This window comes from Pseudochaenichthys georgianus, unplaced genomic scaffold (genome assembly GCF_902827115.2).
Source record: "Pseudochaenichthys georgianus unplaced genomic scaffold, fPseGeo1.2 scaffold_440_arrow_ctg1, whole genome shotgun sequence".
Classification (NCBI taxonomy): Eukaryota; Metazoa; Chordata; class Actinopteri; order Perciformes; family Channichthyidae; genus Pseudochaenichthys; species Pseudochaenichthys georgianus.
This window is the reverse complement of record NW_027263005.1, coordinates 35,429-57,582: the sequence shown is the minus strand read 5'-3', so window position 1 is coordinate 57,582 and position 22,154 is coordinate 35,429. Positions and strand designations below refer to the sequence as shown.

At 42.3% G+C, this 22,154-nt stretch overlaps 1 protein-coding gene across 1 annotated transcript; it reads right to left on the bottom strand.

Moving 5' to 3' along the window:
• Positions 1–8,768: 8,768 nt before the first annotated feature.
• LOC139432880 (zinc finger protein 420-like) lies at positions 8,769–21,670 on the bottom strand. Its single transcript, XM_071202437.1, has 3 exons — positions 21,388–21,670; positions 20,912–20,977; positions 8,769–11,005 (listed from the first exon to the last, which is right to left on the bottom strand). Exons 2-3 carry the CDS (start codon positions 20,942–20,944, stop codon positions 9,644–9,646), a joined length of 1,395 nt encoding a protein of 464 aa, XP_071058538.1. The 5' UTR covers positions 20,945–20,977; positions 21,388–21,670; the 3' UTR covers positions 8,769–9,643.
• Positions 21,671–22,154: the final 484 nt, after the last annotated feature.

Genomic DNA, 22,154 nt, shown 5'->3' with positions numbered 1-22,154 from the left:
ATACATTATTTTTTTCAACTATTGTTATATTATATATATGTATTATAATATATTTATATTGAAAGCAATGCATCATGAGATTTTAGTATTTATTTTCAACAGCAATTCACGGTATTAAAATAAATAATAATAACAATAACAATAATAATAATAATAATAATAAAAAAATAAAAAAATAATAATAAATATAAATATGGGACTGGTATGACAGATTTTAAACATTGGGAAAAACGTTTTTGTTTCTGATAATACATTTTTTTTTATTATATATGTTTTATAATGATTGATCATAAAAGTGTTCTCAAAGCTGGTAAAGGTGCAGCTAGTTAGAAGTACTTTGTAGACTGCAGGGTAGCTGGTGGATTTACTCCAGGGGCCTATGCTACGAAGCTGGTTCAACCTAACCTGGATGTGTTTGAGTTAGCCGGTTGGCCTAATCCAAAACATACGCGCTCTCGCTAAACGGTCCTACGACGCTGGTTATCAAGTGGATCGCTCAGCCAGCCGTGTCCTATCTAGTTAGGTGCGCGTTCACATGAAAGGGGTGGTATCTGGAGCATTCGACCAATCACAAACATGGAGAAGCGTACTGACAGCGCAGCGTCATACTTCCTGAATGAAAAGTGAACTTTAATACTAGTCAAAAATGAAGAAGTTAAACTTTAAACATCCATGACTCAAACACTTGATCAGGATCAAAGCCACAGAGCTGCAGCTGCAAGGTGAATACAGCTGGAACAGAACACGTGTTTGAATGCGTACATTAACAGGTTTATGATATCACTGCCCCGTCTAAAACACGATCTGACTTCAATTACATTTGACTCGAGTGTTTCGTCAACTTAATGTGTTGCTTAAAATAATACTTCTGCATACAGTATGCGACACTGAGTGCTGCACGGCCAGATACGGCTCAGCTGACTCAGATCAGGAGATATATGATACATTATGAAGTGATATGCCGCGGACTGTACTTAATGTACTCTGATCCGGTTACTTATGTTGTGGCAGATATTTAAGTAAGCTTTCTTAACGCTAATGTTATAATAGTCAGATTGCTCTGAAGATGGAGGTGATATTCTATTCATGTTCACGTTCACACAGTCGGTGATTTTTGCCGGCCGTCTTTCCTGCAACGGCAGCTTTTCTGTATTTCCTTTCTCCTGTAATATGACTTGATCGCTTTAAACTCCGCACACTGAGCTCTGATTGGTCAGCAGGCGGTGCTTTCACTGAGTTGAGCTCTTAGCCTGCAGCCTAACCTGGTCCCGACCAGGTTAGCTGCTTAGCATATATTACCATGGAGATCTAGCCGCTAAAAAGAGAACCAGCTTCGGATGACCGGAAAGCCGGAGTTTGCCCTGAATTTAGCCGCTAAGCGAAAATCCTGCTTCGCAGTATATCCCCCAGGTGGAACTAAAGTCTGATTCAACACTTGGTTATACATCATTCATCCAGATCTGTGAAGTAACTAAAGGTATTAAATACATGGAGTGGAGGAAAAGTACACCATGTACCTCTGAACTGTAGTGGAGTAGAAGTACAGTACAAGGTAGCTAAAGTAAAGTCAAAGTTTCTCCAAATGGTACTTACAGTACGTAAAGTATGTGAGTAAATGTACTTAGTTACTTTACACCTCTTTTAAAGATACATTCTAAAATGATCATAAAATCACTCAAATAGGATGTAATTAAGTTTTTGGTTTAGATATATACGTATTTACTAATTTTTACGAAATGATGGCTTGTCAGAAAGCGTTTCCAATCACCAACAGAAATGTAACTTGCTTTTTTGCTGAATTTGAAACTCATTGGCCTACTTACATCCAAACAGTCTGTGTACTCTCTCTCTCATATTCCGTTTTTAAACTAGTGAATGGAAAAGGAACTGCAAAGGTTTTTTCAGTTTTTAGTCTTTACCTTAATGACCAAAATATCTTTGAGTGAGAGGAGGGAGGGACCTCTCGGAAGTCATTTACAAACAAAAGCCTTCGTCTGGTAAAAGACCCTCGATGACAGAGGAAGGTTTTGGCTATTGATAAGAAGAGCCTTAAAGAGGGCGGGATCAGGGATTAGTCAAAGATATTCAAGACAGATTTTGAAAACAGAAAATGAACGAACATAGCTGAAGGCAAAAGATGTGAACAGATGTATCAGGAAACAGATCCTATCTCCATATCTAATGAACTCTGGAAAAAGTGGTGTTTTAAACTATAAAAACCGTGACAGGGGAATGAACCGTGGGCTCCGCAAACAGAACCAATTCTTAGAGCTCTAGTCCACGATGAAGTGTTTTAGATATATGAAAACACAGGTGTTGTCTGACAATAAACGCACCAAAGAAAGCCGTTTTAACCTTGTGAACACCATGAAATAGTGACGTTGTGACTTTTGATTGAACTGTCAAATAGTAAAGCCTCAACACAGAGACAGATGTGCTGGGTGGTGAACCCCAGGCCCCTGCATGGAAAACCAATTCTTAGACCACTAGACCATTGTGAAGAACTCTGTATGACCAAAAAACAGATCTTGTTTTTACCTTGTCATGAAAAACACTGTGAAAAGCGACGTTTTCAACTATTAAACGCTTGGAAAATGCACATTAGACACACAATACATTTGAACTTGAAAACATGTTGAAATATAGTATTGTGGCACTGCTTTTTACATTACTGAACTTTGTTACGGTCTCTGCCTTCCATCTGCTCATTAATCTGTCTGTGAGTGTTTCCAGCTGTGTGTGTGATATGTAAATGAGCTGTGCAGTAGCCCTGACATCATTGGCTGCCCATCCTCTGGTCCGCCCCCGAAGACTGCGATAATGTGGCGAAGTCATGCCCATCTACTTCCGCCCCATGGGACCTAATTCCTGAAAAATTATGCATTGAAGTCAATGGAGAGGGAAAGATTATCTCTCGATCCCGTTTGAATTGTGCCATGAATTACACATATGATGTTTGTCAATCAAACATCATATGTGTAATTTGTGGCACAATTCAAACTCAATCTTTCTCTCTCCATTGACTTCAATACATACTTTTTTCGAAATCAGGTCCCATGGAGGTCCACCGGAAGGGGAGGTACTTTGCCTCTCTATAGGAGCTGATGGACCAGACGTCCTCCAATCCCTGCGCACATCCAGCGCACACCTTCGACCAGACGACTACAAAGCCGGTCGAGTGTGATCACTCTGGAGGCTCTGTTGTGTGAACAGACGTCTCTCGCTACTTGCTCTTCGTTCGTGTATAAATCGGTTAACTTGTGTGGTCTGTGTTTGGTAGTGTTGATATGATTAGATGTGACGTCAGATTTGGGTCAATATTCTAGCGCGTAAAACAAGCTACTCACGAGCGGAAAATGTGCTTTTACACGCGCATACAATTACCCTCGCGAGCGGCTCTGCGCTCGCTCGCGAGAGAGACAGCCCTCTTGCTTGCTCGCGGGAGTGTCAGCCTCGCGGAGTCTGTCTACGCGCGCGTGAAAAGTTTCTGGCACTTTGGGGCGAAGCCACTAGACTTTGATTGACAGCTGCAAGGAAACCCGGAGGTGCCAGGTTTGATAAATGCCTGAACTACCAAGAGCCGAGGAGTGACGGCAGCAAAATCAGTTGGACGAGATTGAATGCAGACACAAAACAAGAAAAAATGTGGCTGGGTTAATCGGAACAAGAGAATACACAGACACAGACAGACATACAGACGGAAGAACAAGCAATCCCTTAGAATAGGTTGAGGGCATAGCCGTGGGAACATGTTTCAAATGGGGGGTGCTGTGGGGATGACACCAGGGCCAGTTCTGACCAATTTGCTGCCCTTGGCAAGATTTTAGCTGGTAATGAAAAACCTCTACAAAAGACCAATACACTACAAAAAGAGAAACGTATTGACATGGTGGACAGCTTACATAAAAAGGCTTCAAATGTATTTAGTATTGTATGGACATGTTTTAATTGGGGGGTGGACATCACATCCTCTAGGGGAATTTTGTTTTTAACTTTTCAAAGTAAAATGCTTCAATCTATTAATCAAATAAGTATGTGAACATTTCCTATAACCTACCATAGCCAATAACAAATACATTTAGGCTAACTTATTTTATTTTTGTGGTTCATTTATATCTTATTTGACCAGTTAACATTTATTTAGGCATATTTTGTAATCTCTTCAGTTTTAAACGATAGTTGTGGTTTACTGTCCTATAGTATACATTGGAATGATTTCAAACCTGTTTTTATTTATCCTAATTATCATAAAGGTGTGCCTTGGAAATATTTGTTTACATAAGTTGTGACCAAACCGTTTAAGACCCACTGAGATAACTTAGACTAAAGTTAACGAAAATGAGTTTTGTGTGTATTATATTTGTATTTAACCTTGTGGAAGTGCAGATTGATGGTCCTCCACCAGGGGGTGCTACAGCACCCCTACTTCCCACGGCCCTGGTTGAGGGCAATGGGTAGCAAGTAAGAGAGTAAGAAACATAGGTGGAGAGGCACACTCAGGGAACAAGGTCCCCACTGGAGCCTTAGTTGGAAATTGATGAGAGATAGGGAGGTACGCTGTGTCTACGAATCGTAACACTCCCCGGCCTGTCTAAGCCTAAAAGTGTTTGAAGGCAGCTGGAACACATCCTGAGCTAAGATATGTGTTTACAAGCAATAAAACACTTGCTCCAACTGATTCAAAAACATTTCTAAGGAAGCAAGAGGGAATGCTGTCTGAGGTGCAGTTTGTTGGCCGCAGGTGCTTGACTACATCCGAGAGAGAAGAGAGGGATACAGGCTCAAAGTGGTCGAGGAAAAGGAGGAGCAGAATCTGGGGTAGCACTAGTGTGGGCTAGCCTAAGAGCAGATACTTTTTCAATACAACATTTAAAAAATGTATCAAAGAGAGTAGTCAATGGCACAATTGGAGAAGCATCACAAGGATTAATGATCGAGTTGAGGACATTAAAAAGAACCTGGGATTTATGGCTGTTTTTAGATATTAACAGAGAAATGTGCTCTGTTTTGGCTGCTCTGACGGGCCAGCCACACCACGGGCCGTAGGACCCAGAGCTTCCCTCCGATACCCAGAGGTCTAAAAAATACCTGCGGGTAAAATAAAGCCGCGAAAACCTACACGACCTGGTCCTCCAGAGTACACATATAGACAAAGTAACACAAGGGATCTACAGATCCTACACAGCAGAGAGTAATGTTCACGGACGAAGTCTTCCGGCATAGAGATAGAGAGAGCTACTTCTCCTTTTAAGTCCCCAGATGAATGGAATTAGGACACCTGGAGGAGGCGGAGCCAGGGGCGGTCCAGGTGTACCTGCACAGCAGAGAGACAGAGAGGACAACAGAAAAGGAAGCACGTAACATATGCATAAATAAAAAGAAATAATGCTAACTAAGTAACATAAGATAAGAATAAACCAGTTTAAATGATTTGTTCTTGGTTGTGATCATATTCTAAAGATGTTTGGATTATTGAAAAGTATACAGCTCTCTTATATGAGTGTTGAGAGCTGTATCCATAAATTCATTTTGTGCTCAAAGTGCACCAGATTGATGCATTTCACTTCAACATAAAAAAAAATATCTTCCCGGGGTTGTATGCCCCCGGACCCCCCTAGAGGAGGTTAGGTCCCCCCCTGGAGGAGGTGAGGACCCCCCTAGAGGAGGTGAGGACCCCCCTAGAGGAGGAGGTGAGGTCCACCCCCAAATAAAGCAGGTTAAAATAATTAAATTGCATACATTTTATTTTAGTAAACACTGCAAACGGGTCCCACAGACCCAAACAGCACACAGAGGTTAAAGGTAAGCATATAATGTTACAATTTGCTAAATATATACACTGCAAAACACAAAAAAAGTTGAGTAAAAGTAGCTCACGTCTTGGTTTATTTTTTGAAAGTAGCTCTCATCCTAAAAAAGGTTGGAGACCCCTGCATTTGAGCTTAAAAACTGTATACGTATCTGAAATAAATATGTGTAATGAAACAAATACCAAGAACTGTGTTGCATTGTTTTCTTATGCGCAATCACTTCATACTGACTTTGACTTTTTCGTCCTGCATTTATCAGTCAAGTTGGTCTGGAAGCGCCACTGCTCCGGAGCTGCGGAGGCCATGATGTCTGTTGTGGTGAACTGCCGTAAAGATAATAGCACTATTGCAAAATGTGAGGTGGCGGAGTACACTTAATGGCCGCCAGAGGCAACCAAATACCTTATCAATAATAACAATAGATTACATTTTTATAGTGCCTTTCAAGGGACCCAAGGCCGCCTTACATGCTGTGAACAAACGAACAAACAAGCAATGAAGTATTAACATGTTAAACGTTACTGATCCCACATTGGGAATTATTTGGTTACATCAGCAGCTCTCCAACATCCTCATTAATACTCTGAATAAACGGGCTGTGTGTTAAGGAGACATTTCTGTAAAAAGATATCCACTTTGAAAACATATATATAAAGCAAAGTAGTTATTGTGATTGAATGATATATTCTTATTTTATTTTATTTATTGTATTATTATTTTCTTATTAGAAAATGTATTTCATAATTTTCTTTAATTCATTTGATTATTTTATCATTTTTATTGTCTTGTTTTATTATTCTCAAAACAGAGGTTCAAACGAACATAAACAGGAAACGTTTGGACATTTATCAAAACAGCAGCTGGGTCACATGATCTGTCGCAGGTCAGCTGACTGGATCAGACCAATAGGAACAGATTAAAAGAGGATATTAAATTGTGTCATTTTTAATAAAAACATCCATCAACACGAAGCCTCTTTTGTAATTGTCCAATAATGAGACAATTGTTGTCTTTCTTTAACAAGTAAGCAGACTACAATGCAATATTAAATAACCTCCCCGTCATAAAGTCAGGTGCAACAAATACTTCAGACATCTCCTAACACTTCCCCTGGTGGTTTCACTACATTAATTACATCTGTTAAATGTAAAAAGGTTTTTGCATCAAGGGTTTTCTTTTATAATTTCATTTGCATAATTTGAATGAATATTCTTTAAGGAACTAGTTTTTTTATATAAAAACTAGGGCTGTCAAGTTAACGCGTTAATAACGCGAATAATGACGATGTGATGTGAGACTGGAATTGCACAGGGGAAAATAACGTATCTATGCCACAATTTTAGATGCGGATTTTGTTAAACTAATTTAACGTTTGCGCTGTGGACCAACACTATACATTGACAGGAAAGGGGGTAGCAATAAATATAACACCATTAAACAGTTACACAACTTAACAGAAATAATATTGATAGCAGCGTCCCTAGCAACCACCTTGGTAACAATGAAAACGTTGTATGGACACAATTTCCTGAAGTAATCTTCGTAATAACTAGCAAACTAAAGATCATGTACATCCACTGCACACATAATCTGAAATAACAACTCATATTTATCGCATCAAATGACATCAAAACGCATTTTAATGGCCAAACTAACTTTAAAATAGGCATTTTACACCCAGAATAAAACGAAGTTCGGCCATGTTTTTTTTTTCTGCAGGGAGAAATTTGAAGATCACGTGACAGACACCAGCCATTGGAATGAATTCAATGCAGTTGGAGGTCAACCAATCACAGAGCTTGAGAACTAATGACGGGGCTTGTCAAACAAAGCACATGGTGTAGTCCTAAACGATAGCTGGGGATTCTGGGTAGTGCAGTGTCTTCTGCCATCCTTTTCTCCGAAAAAGTATTTGTTTCTCCGAATCGAAGGGGAAAAATACAAAAGCATTGCACACAATTTAAACCAATCAATGTTGTGTAATTAACAAGGATAATCTGGTGTTTTTTAGTCGATGAGTAGTGCAGACTGTAAAATCAATACACAGTAAGGGGAATACTTCCTTCCGGGTGTACAATTCTCCGTTATCCAATGGGAATGGACGCTCACATTGCCTTTAAGGGCAGCACACAAAATGAATGCCATGCTTCGATGAGCGTCAAATCCCGCCGCAGAAGGGAATACATTGCAATCAGTTGAAAGCTATTTGCATCCCTTTATGAAGCTGAAGGAGCCTAGGAGCGTCACAACTGCACGCCACGGGACCCTGATCAAGCGTCGCTCCTGGACGATAATGGAGTGAGAGTGTGTTGTCCGAGCAAGGCCTCTTAAGGGTCCCCGAACCAGGCTAAAAACTAAGGGGGACCGTGCCTTTGAGGCGGTGGCCCCAATGGAATGAACTCCCCCAGAAACTGAGTGGAGGTTTTTAAGGGGCAGCTAAAGACTCAACTTTTCCGACAGGCTTTTGAGTTGTCGGAGGAGGTGAGTTTGTAGCTGTTTTTCATTGGTGTTTTATCCTATCTTTTACTTGCTGTGTTTTATGCCTTTTATTACAAACAAAAATATTTTTCCCAATGTTTAAAATCTGTAATACCAGTCCCATATTTATATATTATTATTATCAACAATATTGTAATTATTGCAGCTTAATGAGGCTAGCAGTTTAACCCTGGATATATAATATTTTATAACAAGGCTATAAGAAAACCATGGTTGAAACACGGCATGGTAAAACATTTCTTCATAGTTCAATAAACGACAAGAAAGTCCCCTCAGGTGTTAAGATCTTTACAGATACATGCAGCTAAATATAACATTTTAACAGGTTAAGATACACAAGGAGGTGAAAGGTATAATAATAACAAATTAAATAGTGTTACGTTCCCTCCTAAACTAGGGGTACAAAGGGAAGTAACAAAATATAAAAATAACCGTGAGAGAGGAAACTGATTTGGCAAAATTAGTAGATAGTTTATTTTTTTGAAAAGGAAGAGGGCTCACCAGCCAATTTACAAAACAAACTTAAGATGAACTGAGAACAACTTTCTCCTAAAAGAAAGTGACTGAAGTACTCAATGCACAAAGAAACTGAAGCACATCTCCTAACAATGAACAAGTGAAACTAACAGGTCTCACACAGAGACACCACACTGCACATGCTGCACACGTCACACAAGCAGCCCAGAGGAGAAGGATTATGAAAACTAAATTATGATTTCTCTCGGAAAGATAAGACACAAGACAAGTGAATAGATGCAACAATATAAAACCCTATTAAATAAAGTGAACATATAGGTACAACAGAAATACAAATGAATAGTAATAAAAACGACATAATTCTAATAAAGGTTAAACGATTAAAATATAAAGAAACCAAAGTAAAAATGAATGTTGCTATTGAAAATGTTAAATAACGAATATAAGATAAAACCCTTCCTATATAATAAATGAAACACTATAAAAGTAGGTAAATAATAAAGACTAAAAGACCATTTAAAGTGGGGGGTTGCTAATAAAAAGCTAATCTAAAGAGATGTGTCTTTAGAAGGCGTTTAAAAATGTCCACTGAGCCTCTCTGATATTTCCTGGTGTTCCACAGTTTGGGAGCGTAGTGGATAAAAGCCTCACCCATTTTATTTTGGGGGATTTTAGGGATATTTAAAAAGCTGAAGAGGACCTCAAGGCTTGTCCAGTGACATCAAATGAGACTGACTCTGTGAATTGAAGTCTGTTAGTCAGACGTCAATTTAGAAAGAATCTTCAAATATAAAAATACAGCTCTCAGGACATCAGGAGGAGGAAACCGCTAGCTTGGCTCTCATAGTGGTTCAAAACTATAAGGTGTGGATTCGCTCATGGAGCTTAAGGTGAGAACTTTGAGAATACGTTTTCCCACACTCTTCACACCAGTACGGTTTTTCTCCTTTGTGAATACGTTGATGTTTTTGGAGATCACTTGATGTAGTGAACGTTTTCCCACACTCTTCACACCAGTACGGTTTTTCTCCTGTGTGAATACGTTGATGTTTTTGGAGAGCACCTGATGAAGTGAACATTTTCCCACACTCTTCACACCAGTACGGTTTTTCTCCTGTGTGAATACGTTGATGTTTTTGGAGAGCACCTGATTCCCTGAATGTTTTCCCACACTCTACACAGCTGTACGGTTTTTCTCCTGTATGAATACGTTGATGTTTTCGGAGATCACCTGATTGAGTGAATGTTGTCCCACACACTTCACAGCTGTACGGTTTTTCTCCAGTGTGAATACGTTGATGTGTTTTTAGATTACCTGATTCCCTGAATGTTTTCCCACACTCTGCACAACTGTACGGTTTTTCTCCAGTGTGAATACGTTGATGTTTTTTTAGATTACCCGATTCCCTGAATGTCTTCCCACACAACTCACAGCTGTACGGTTTTTCTCCTGTATGCATACGTTGATGTTTTTTTAGATTACCTGAGTCCCTGAATGTTTTCCCACACTCTTGACACCAGTACGGTTTTTCTCCTGTGTGAATACGTTGATGTTTTTGGAGATCACCTGATGCAGTGAACGTTTTCCCACACTCTTCACACCAGTACGGTTTTTCTCCTGTGTGAATACGTTGATGTGATTTGAGTTCAGTTGATGTCTTGAACATTGTCCCACAGTCTTCACAGCTGTACGGTTTTTCTCCAGTGTGAATACGTTGATGTTTTTTTAGATTACCCGATTCCCTGAATGTCTTCCCACACAACTCACAGCTGTACGGTTTTTCTCCTGTATGAATACGTTTATGTTTTTGGAGAACACCTGATTGAGTGAACGTTTTCCCACACTCTTGACACCAGTACGGTTTTTCTCCTGTGTGAATACGTTGATGTTTTTGGAGATCACCAGATGCAGTGAACGTTTTCCCACACTCTTCACAGCTGTACGGTCTTTCTCCAGTGTGAATACGTTGATGTGCTTTGAGATTACCAGATCTAGTGAATGTTTTCCCACACTCTTCGCAGCTGTACGGCTTTTCTCCAGTGTGAATTGGTTGATGTTTTTTTAGATTACCCGATTCCCTGAATGTCTTCCAACACAACTCACAGCTGTACGGGTTTTCTCCTGTATGAATACACAGGTGGCACTTTAAATGTGCAGATGTTGTAAAGGATTTTTCACATTGCTGACAGCTGTGACGTCTCTCTCTTCCTTTCAGTTTCTAGAACAGACGGACAAAGAAAGAGAGAAAGTAAATCTAAAAAGCATAAATACATACAGTTAACACAATAAAAACTCACTTAATATAAACCTTGAGTTAAAAAAAAATAATTCTAGTTTTACTAACGGTTTGTGTTTATTACATTTGTATTATATTAGATACAGTAACGGCAACATTCTAACCACAGTAAATACCAGAGGTGGGGGATTCGAGTCACATGACTTGACTCGCATATTTTCGTGCTTTGGGACTTGCTTGACTAACATTGATAACATCCTCGACTTGACTTTGACTTGGTATTCATGACTTGAGACTTGACTTAGGCTTGAGACAGATGACTCGAAAGGACTTTACTTTCTAAAATAAAATATTTGCATTTGTATTGTAGGAAGCCCCTAAAGGGCAATGAAAACAAAGAGTGAGAGAAAGTAACTTGTTTGCAGGAGAAAGTTACCAGTGCGCCAAGTAGGAAGTGGAGTGCATAGGAGACAGATGTTTCATTGCAGATTGTTATGTTTATGTGGGGAAATGGCAGTGCATACTTTATTTGAGATATATTTCGATGTCGGACTTCATTTTAGGGACATTTCGGCCAGGAGAGCTATTTGTTTAAGCACCGGATCGGCAAAACAGGAGAGTCTGTGAACCAGTCTGCCTTAATCTATGAATTAATGTCCGTGACTCTCACAGTATCTGCTGCCCACAGCTGTTTTATATAAGGAAAACCTCCTTCACTTCATGAAATCTCTGCAGCACCAGGAGGCAGTAATGTGTAACTCCGCAGAATCTGAGAAGAGCAGCACCAGCTGCAAAGAGCTGTGCCTTTTACTTCACTGTGTTTACCTTCACTGGAACAGATCAATAGTGATTGCGGGCCGCTATGTTTTAACAACACACACCTCTACACACACATATCGTACTGCCTGATTATTCCCCATATTACCCGTTTTATGATTTCAGAGCCCCACTCTCCATTGTTGCTAATGTTGAAAATAAAACTCTACTTTTCATAACCACCGTCTTTTAACTGATTTAAATGCGGAAACTGGAGTTATTCATCAGGATTTCGTATGACTTGACTTGCTTGACTCTCACCCCAGTAACTTGAGACTTGCACATGTATGACTTACTCCCACCTCTGTTATATACAGGAGACAGAGAGAGATGGCATCCTGTCACTGCACGTCTCAGTATGCTCCGTTAGTCTTGTGTTTTTGGTCTAATTATTGTCTAAACTTTGTTGTGTCTGTATGAAACGTCATTTTGAGAGACCATGCTGTTGATCCTGTGGATTATATTTTCCTTTTAGCAGACCATCTCTGGCCATACAACTTTCCAAGACACACCTGAGTGACAGCACGAGCAGGTATGGCGAGGAGTCCCGGTCCCTACGCTGCTACAGCCGTGAGGCTATGCTGGAGCTACAATGCGATCGGCATCATACGAATACATCAAGCCATCTGTGCTCTTCAATATTGGATGACCTCCCTCGGGAGCCGCTTAGCAACACCAGGAAAAAGAGACGAGGAAGGTGTTCAGAATCGCCTGCGGCGAAGATTCAGCCGGCCACAACATTCCCCTGTTTCCCCCTCAACCCAGGCACGCAACCTCGGGGTTATATTCGATCCCACCCTCTCCCTTGACTCCCACATCCGCCAAGTTGTCAAAATCTCATTTTTCCATCTCCGCAACATTGCCAAAATCCGTCCCCATCTTACCCGCCCCGCAGCTGAGCGACTCATTCACGCCTTCATCTCCTCCCGCCTCGACTACTGTAACTCCCTCCTATACGGCATCAGCTCCACCTCCCTCAGTAGACTCCAGCGTGTTCAGAACGCAGCCGCCAGACTTCTCACCCACACTAAATCATGGCACCATATCACCCCGGTCCTCAAAGAACTACACTGGCTTCCCGTTACTCACCGCATCAACTACAAACTCCTGGTCCTTACCTATAAAGCCCTCCACCATCTGGCCCCCCCGTACCTCACTGACCTTCTCATCCCCTACCATCCTCCCCGGACCCTCAGATCCACCTCGGCCGGCCTGCTTTCCACCCCCATTGGCAATCTCCGGAGCTTTGGAGACAGAGCCTTCTCTGTGGCCGCCCCAAAGCTCTGGAACTCCCTCCCCCAAGACCTCCGTGAGTCCGAGTCCCTCACTCTGTTCCAGTCCCGCCTCAAAACCCATCTTTTCACCTCTCTCTATCCGTAAAACACCCCCCCACTCATTTTCGACCTCCTCCTGACTGCCACTGTGTTTCGTTTTGTTGTTTTTGTTGTTTTTCTTAGTCTGCTGTCTACCTGCCCCAGTCTATCTACCCCCCCCCCCCCTCATATTGTAAAGCATCTTTGGGTACTATAAAAGCGCTATATAAATCCAATATATTATTATTATTATTAACATTCATCCATCATTCTCACAAACCTGCGCTCATTGATTAACAAAGTGGACATACTAAGGACATACACAAGGAACTGTCATGAATTTCGTGAGGCCTCTTTATTATGTTTCACGGAAAGTTGGCTACAATCTACAATGCCTGAATCTCTCTTTGAGGTACCCCGATTCAACCTTGTTCGAGCAGACAGCGATGCGAACTCGGGGAAAACCAGAGGAGGCAGTATTTGTGTGTATATTAACCTGTTAAGGCCCATTCCCCGCAGGCGGGGGAGAAACCACAACATCTGCAAGCAACAGTTGGCACGTTCACACCGCAGTACTTTTCTCGCAATAGTTCATCAGAACTACGATATATTTGCGTTCACACCAAAAAGCCCCCGGAACTAAATTAGTTCATCAGAACCATTTGTACCCGCTTTTCAGTCCCTGCTAGAGAGCAGGGACTTTCGTGGGAGAAAAAGGTTCATATGTCTGATTGGCTGGGCGGAATGCAAACCACGCCCCGTAAAACTCCCAAAAGGTTTTGTAAAGCCGCCATTTCATTTGCTCACATTAAAAGCTCAGCGCAGCGCACCAACGAAGAGATTACTTTTGTGAAAGCAGCTATGGAGCGGTGGAGTGATGATGATGTGTCATCGCATCTGGAGATTTACTCGGAGGACGCAATCCAGAAGCTTCTACTGAAGGCAGTTTCCAACGCGAAAATGTACGACTGTATTTCGGTAAAGTTATCGGCCATGGGAATTGTCCACAGCGCTAAATCGTGTGGGGACAAAATAAAGAAACTGAAGCAGGACTACAAAAAAATAAAAGACCACAACAACAAGAGTGGTAACGGTCGGAAGACCAGCAAGTGGTACGATCGCTTGGATGCTCTGCTCGGCCACAGACCCTCAATCTCCGGCACAGCTTCGACGATCGATTCTGGCGCGATGAGGTGGGAGGCCGAATGACGGTTGAATTGCCCAACGACGACGACGAATTAGGTAAAATATACTACATGCACTGCACTGTTTTAATCTGCACAATACTGGTCACATATGTAATTTTATTTGCTCGGTAGATCGAGCTAGCCATGCTAGGCTGAATTGGCTAACAGCTAGCTAGCTATTCTCGGCCACTATGAAAATGTTTTGACTTGTGAATACGAGTGCATTGTTCTGTAATTTGCTTCACTAACTCATGGCACTAATCGAAGGTAAAATATACTTCATGCACTTTACTGTTTTAATCTGCACAATACTGGTCTCAGATTAGGGGTGTAACGATAACCGTATTCGACGGTTCGGATGTCACGGTTCGGTGCATGCAATCACATGACGAATACGCCTTTTTTTTTACGAGTGGGAAAAAAGTCTGTCATTCAGGGCAGTATCCACTACACTATATATAATGCAGGGGGCTGTTTGCCAGCTGCCCTTAAACAACAAATGAAGAAAAAGAAAACACAACAAAACGAACAAAATGTGTTAGTATGGCGAGTTCAGATAACACACAGGAGCTAGAAGAACCACCTGCTTCTTTTAAAATCAGCTGTGTGGGAACATTTCGGGTGGTGGATCGGACGAGGACGGTGTGACTGTTGTTCGACAGCGATGCGGTATGCTAATCAAATAAAACAAAGTTCAAGCATACATCAAGCAAAAAACATTAAATAAGGGCACTTTGAGCGTCAGCTGTTTGATCCTATCTTATACTTTACACCTGCATTGTGTACACTGTCCCTGCCTATGTCCAATGTTGTCTCTGTTGACAACCTACTGGTAAACACATTCCTAGTATGTTGTAAAACTACTTGGCGATTAAACTGATCTTGTATCTTGCTTATATCTCTTCTTAGGAAAGCGGGCACGGGATGACAGCTTCCTTGACACTATCATGGTGATGGATGACTGGCGTGCCATGGTCAGCAAGGACAATGAGGAACGGCATGCCATGGCCAACAAGGAGATGCACGACGAACTGCTGCTGCATTCACACAAGACCCAGGAATCGCAGGACCAGCTGCCCATGGTGATGGCCGCCGGCACTTTTGTACGTCTTTTATACATGAATATGTGTGCCCGGTGTTCCAGGGAACTCACCAAGTGCCAGAAAACACAACCCTCTCTCTTTTCCTCCATACCCAAATCTCTTAAAAAGGGGCTGCAACGGATCTGATACAGACTGATCCAGATTTGAACACTTCTATGATGTCACAGAAGTGGAGCTACGGCGATTGGGCCAACTCCACCAATCAGGAGGAGACAGCCACGGACATTGCCGTTCGAAAGCGCTGGAGACGCTGTAGTACATATGCCAGGCCTGTAGATGGTGCTGTTCTCACAGAATCAGCCCATGCAAAAACCGTGTTAAATTGAGCGAAATGAGGAATGGCTAAAATGTATGATCTGTTTGGTATTTTGAAAAATAAAAAGTATAAATATGCCTTACATAGGTATGGTCCTACACTATATTATTCAAATATAGCATGATAGGTCCACTTTAAAAATTGCACGATTCCCCTCGTATTGCACGGAAGGCTTATATAATTTAAATATTAGCAGCATTTAGTGCACATATGGCCCTGGGAAAAAACTTTATTTGAGTCTGCTTGTCCGGGAAGACATGGTACGGAAGCGCCTGCCTGAGCGCAACCGAACAAAGTGCTTGTTACCCGGGTAGTGTGGATCCTTGAGGATTTTGACTGCCTTCTTAAGGCAACGAGAGCTGTACAGAACCTCCAGGGAGGGGAGGGGGCAACTGATGATCTTCGGGGCCGAGTTGATGACCCTTTGGAGCCTCTCTGCGGCTGTGCAGCTGAGGAACCACACGCAGATGCAGTAGGTGAGGATGCTTTCCACGGCGCAGCGATAGAACAAGGTTTCGGCAGGTTTCGCCTACTCAAATTTAAGACTTTTTAAGACCTTTTTAAGACCACTTTGAATAGAATTTAAGACCTATTTCATGGCAAGAAAGTATGAAGGAAAATTGCTATGAAAGAAGAAATACTTATAAAGTAAATGTATTCGTGTTCAACATAAGAACAATTACTGAACATAACAGCATAACAGTAGAGAACTGTGTTAGCGTGTTAGAAAAAAAGTGTGTGTGTGTGTTAGGGCTGTGCAATTAATCGTATTTTAAATCGCAATTACGATTTTAGCCTGCCACAATTACGAAAACAACATAATCGAAAAAAACAGAATTTAGCTCTGCTAGGTTGTGACAGTGCACTACAACATATTTGATCTAATTAATTTTAGTCTAATTTATTTGTATTCATGATATTTATACATGTTTAATAGCTCGTGGAAGTGCGCTCCAAAATATGTGTTGATCTTGTTTATCGGTATTTATTATTTTGATATCATTTATTTAAATGTATAATTTATTTAATTTAGTATTGTTTTTCAGTTGAATTATACGTTCAGGGTGATCAACAGTTAAAAAGATACTGTTCAAATTATTATTTGTTTTAAAGTTCAATAAATGGATGTTTTCAAAGTCAATGAATAATCGTATTTAATAATCGTGATATCAATTATTGATCAAAATAAATCGTGATTATGATTTTTGCCATAATCGAGCAGCCCTAGTGTGTGTGTGTGTGTGTGTGTGTGTGTGTGTGTGTGTGTGTGTGTGTGTGTGTGTGTGTGTGTGTGTGTGTGTGTGTGTGTGTGTGTGTGTGTGTGTGTGTGTCTTTCATCATTGCTGTTGTATGATTGGTGTTTAGCTACGGTATTTAGCGTCTACAGCACCTCCGCTTTTAGGGTTGACATAGACCCAAACGTCACCCGGACATTTTAAGACCCCGCGGGAACCCCGTAGAAGTACACAAGCAGGTCCTGTCTGAGGTGGTATCTCTCGAGTATTCTCAGGAAGTAGAGTCTCTGATGTGTCTTGACGGTTGCCGGGGTGTTGGTCCTCCAGGACAGGTCCTCCGCCAGGTGAACGCCCAGGAATTTGATCACTGAGACTCTCTCCACACAGCCTCCATCAATGTACAGGGGCTGCATGTCGGTCTTCTTCCTCCTAGAGTCAATGATCATTTCCTGGGTTTTCAGCTTGTTCAGCTGCAGGTTGTTTACTTTACACACCGCTAGCAGTTGCTCCACCTCTTCCATGTATGCAGTCTCATCACCCCTGAGATGCAGCCCACCACGGTGGTATCATCAGCTAACTTTATGATGGAGTTGCTGGTGTGGGCGGGGACGAGATCATAGGTGTAGAGGGCGTATAGTAGGGGGCTCAGCACGCAGCCCTGTGGTGACCCGGTGCTGAGACTGAGGGACATGGAGGTGTGGGTGCCTATCCTCACTCTCTGGGGCGCTCAGACAGAAAGTTCTTAATCCATAGACACAAGGAATGGAATACTCCCAGGACTGATAGCTTGGTCACCAGTCTGTCAGGGATGGTATTAAATGCAGAGCTGAAGTCCACGAAGAGCATCCGTGCGTAGCTCCCCCCATTCTCCAGGTGAGACAGGGTAGAGTGGAGAGCTGTGGCGATTGCGTCCTCAGTGGACCTGAAGGCGAACTGGTGGGGGTCCAGACCGGGAAGGAAGGATGACACGATGTGGGGACGGACCATCTTCTCAAAAACGTTAGCGGGGGTGGAGGTGAGTGCCACTGGACGGTAGTCATTTAGGCAGCCGATGTTGTTCTTTTTCGGCACTGGGATGATTGTGGATGTTTTCAGGCAGGGTGGGACGATGGCCTGGGACAGGGACTGGTTGAAGATCTTGGTGAAGATCCCTGCCAGCTGGTCAGCGCAGTCTTTCAGCACCCGTCCCAAGACTCCGTCCGGCCCGCTGCTTTCCTCGGGTTCACTGCCTTCACGGTACGTCCACACAGCAGCTTTTCAAAAATCTTGAAAATCTTGGAGCTGGGCGTGTCTGAAAGCTTGGGGAGTTTTTGCGAGCAACGCGACCAACAACCAATCACATGAATCTCCCGCCCCGACATACAAAGCAAAAAACCCCGGGGATTTTATGCGAGTAATATATATATATATATATATATATATATATATAAACTCCCCAAACAGGCGAAAACCTACCAGTTTCACCCACTGTCTCTGCCACCGCCCTCCATGCCTGGTTCCTCCGGTTTGTATCCCGTTAATAGTTCTGGTCGTAAAGAACCGGGTGATTTGCTACCGTAACTTCTCGTTTGGAATATGAGGAAATGAACTGCGGTCTGGTTCTCCCTGCTTACACGCGGTTTGATTGGCTAGCGCTTCTACTGTCAGATTTGCATAAACGTGTTTGATTGGCTGGCGCTTCCAGCTCAGCTTCAAAAGTTGAACATTGCTCAACTTTTGAATCCTGGACATCCTGGTAATCTTCGCTTTGCTCCCCCACAATGCAGTTCGGCGAAAAGCGAGGCAAAGTGACGTCATCCCCATTCAAAGTCAATGGGCAGAGAAGCGTTGGAAGATTTGTTTAAAGCTGCTGTGTGGACGTACCGTAAGTGTGCGTCTCACCTCGTGCTCCGTGAGGATGAGGCTGCTGAGGCCAGGTGGGTGTAATGGTGTGGCTGCTTCCGATAGCCCCGTCTTGTAGCGGGCGTAGAAGGAGTTCAGCTCCCCCGCCAGCTGAGGGTCACCCCCGTCGGTCGAGGGGTGGCTGGGTTTGTAGTTGGTCATCTGCTGGACCCCCTGCCACACCCGCCTGGAGTCGTTTCCCCGGAAGCAGTCCTCAATCTTCCCCTTGTAGTCCATCTTGGCCCGCTTGATCCCCCGCTTCAGGTGGGCTCTGGCAGTGCTGTACAGCTCCCTCTCACCAGTCCTGAAGGCAATGTCCCTCTCCCTGACCAGGCGCTGCACCTCTCCAGTCATCCACGGCTTCTTGTTGGGATGGACCTGGATGCGCTTGTGCACAGTGACAGAGTCTGAACAGTGCTTGATGTATCCCAGGACCGCTGATGTGTACTGTTCCAGGTCCTCATGTCCGAAAAAACCCCAGTCGGTGTTCTCAAAACAGTCTTGCAGCTTTGGAGTGGCGTCTAAAGGCCAGGTTTTAATTGTCTTTATAGTGGTGGAAATACTTTTCCTGATGGGGGAGTAGGCCGGAATTAGGAGAAGGGACACATGATCTGACTGGCCTAGGTGCGCTAGCGCTTTAGCTCTGTAGCCCCCCTTAATATTAGTGTAGACCTTGTCCAGTGTTTTATCCCCCCTCGTGGCACATTTAACATGCTGGTAGAGTCTGGGAAGCACTACCTTTAAGTTGGCATGGTTAAAGTCCCCCGCAATGATGTGGACAGCCTCAGGATACATGCTTTGTTGACTGCTAATAGTATCATGTAGCTGACTTAGCGCCGCGCTAGCATTGGCATTTGGTGGAATATATACTGCAGTTATCAATACAACATTGAACTCCCTCGGAAGGTATCTAGGTCGGCATTTAACTGTCATACATCCTAGGTTCGGGGAACAGAGGTTACTCACAGTGATTGTGCCGCAAGAATCCTTAGTGTATATAATGAGGCCACCACCTCACGTTTTCCCCGACAATTCTCGGGTCCTGTCTAGTCTATGGGAGGTGCGGTCAGCTAGCTCGATCCAATGGAGCTTTCCTAGATGGTTTGGTGAATCAAACCATCTGAGTCAGGTTAGTAATGCTCACATGTTTTACATCTATTACAGGGCGAATCTGAAACTGAAGCTTGACTTTAAAGCAACCCAACAGAAGTCTCATGTAAGTTTAGTTCTTTCTCTCGTAGCTCGGGCTGCGGGGGGTGCTAGAAACGGGAGCATGTTGATACGACCTTCCTAGCCGGAGATATGGCCGCATTTTACAATAAACTTCCGCTGGGTTGCTTAAAAACAAATATTGCAAATCAAATTGCAATATCTGTCAGAAAAATCTCAATTAGATTATTAACCCAAATCATGCAGCCCTACTTTACATCTGTGATCGTGTCTGTTCTGCAGTACTGCAAAGCTACCTGGTACAAGTGTTTGTCAACAGCTTTAAAATCAAAACTGCTCCACCTGTTAAAAATCTGCTCAAATATTGTTGGTCCACCCGGTCAGAGACTTCCTGACTCAGCAGACCATAATAACCTGAGAGGCTGTCCAACAACATCACCTGGGACCCAAAGCATGCTCTGAACAGAGAATATGAACTGCTGCCATCTAATGGAGATTCAATAAGGTCAGACTGAAGAGCATCCTTCGTGCTCCAGTCAGTCCTCTCAGTGAACACAGAGCTGAATCCAGACCAAGAGCCCGCTGAAGGCTCTTTGAGCAGGTTGTCTCTCGCTGATCCTGCTGTCATGGTACATGTTTGTTGTTATTTGTTTATGTTGATGTTACACATGGAGCTGCTGTTACACTATGCAAGCCACATTTCAGGCTTGATCTGACCAATAAAGTTTTATCGTGTCGTATGTACAACAACGTTCTAACCTATATCTGTCCATATTGTGTATTCATATGGTATTCTCTAAACAGGTTGTGATCTTTCATTTGGGGATAACAGTGTTAGGAATATATTGTGATGAAGTGCACACTGACCTGAGCTCCAGGGGTCTTTTTGTTCTCCTCCATGCTGCTCTCAGTGCTCCTTCTCCGGCTGGGTCTCTGAAATAATCAACACAACTACAGCTGACACAAAACAAGACAACTCAATACAACCGACAGACACAACTAAACATATCTACAGAGCTTCGTAGGGCCATAGCCGAGGTGAGAAGTAACCAAGTACATTTACTCAAGAACTGTACTTAAGTACCATTTAGGGGTACTTTTACTCCACTACATGCATTTAATACCTTTAGTTACTTTACAGATCTGGATGAATGATGTGAAATATAATCAAGTGTTAAATCAGACTAGTTCCACCTGGAGTAAATCCACAAGCTACCCTGCAGCTTTTAAAGTCATTAAAACACACACACACACACGCGCGCGCACACGCACGCACACACGCACACACACACACACACACACACACACACACACACACACACACACACACACACACACGTTACCTCTCTCTCCTCTTCCTCAGTCTTTCTTCTCCTTGATAAAACGCTGCCGTTAAAACACACTAATCTCCCTTTACTGCCTTTACTTGTGTTTACCGATCAGCCACGTGGTATACAAAGCTACGAACAAAGAACGGGAGGCAACAAAAACACGGTTTAACGGACAAAAGCACGGATAAATCACCCTCCAAGGATAAACGAACACTTTGTATGTGTTTTAAAAGTCTCTTAAACACATTACACTCGGTATAACATCTGCATCAACGTCTATTAGCAACGTATAGCTTCTGAGGACCGGAAGCTAGAAACGAACTGCCGCAATGCATCATGGGATTAGAGTTTTTCTTTTAAACATAATTTCACTACCCCCTCTGGTGAAAAAATTTAAAACACTATCGCTATTAAAATAAATAATAATTACAATATTAATAATAATAATAGATATATAAAGATGAAACGGTCATACGGGTTTTAAAAGTTGTGGAAAATGTTTTTGTTTGTAATAATACTTATTTATAATGATTGATCAAGTGTTCTCAAAGCTGGTAAAGATGCAGCCAGTTTGAATGACTTTGTATTCTTAGGGACAAAACAAGAATTGGACAAAAAATAATAATAATAATAATAATAACATAACAAAATTTCATTAGGAATTACAAATAAAAATAGTTAAATAAAATAATAATGAAAGATTTAATAATCTTGGAAAAAATAATTAGTTTTTTGTGATTGAAAATACTATTATTAATATAATAGTGTTTTCAAATAAC

What these genes read in the sequence shown, in the direction of transcription:
- LOC139432880 (XM_071202437.1), bottom strand. Translation starts at nt 20,944, where the DNA reads ATGGAGGAGAACAAAAAGACCCCTGGAGCTCAG. An exon ending in AAAAGACCCCTGGAGCTCAG is followed by an intron (nt 11,006 to 20,911) that starts GTCAGTGTGCAC and finishes CGTCTGTTCTAG; the next exon opens with AAACTGAAAGGAAGAGAGAG.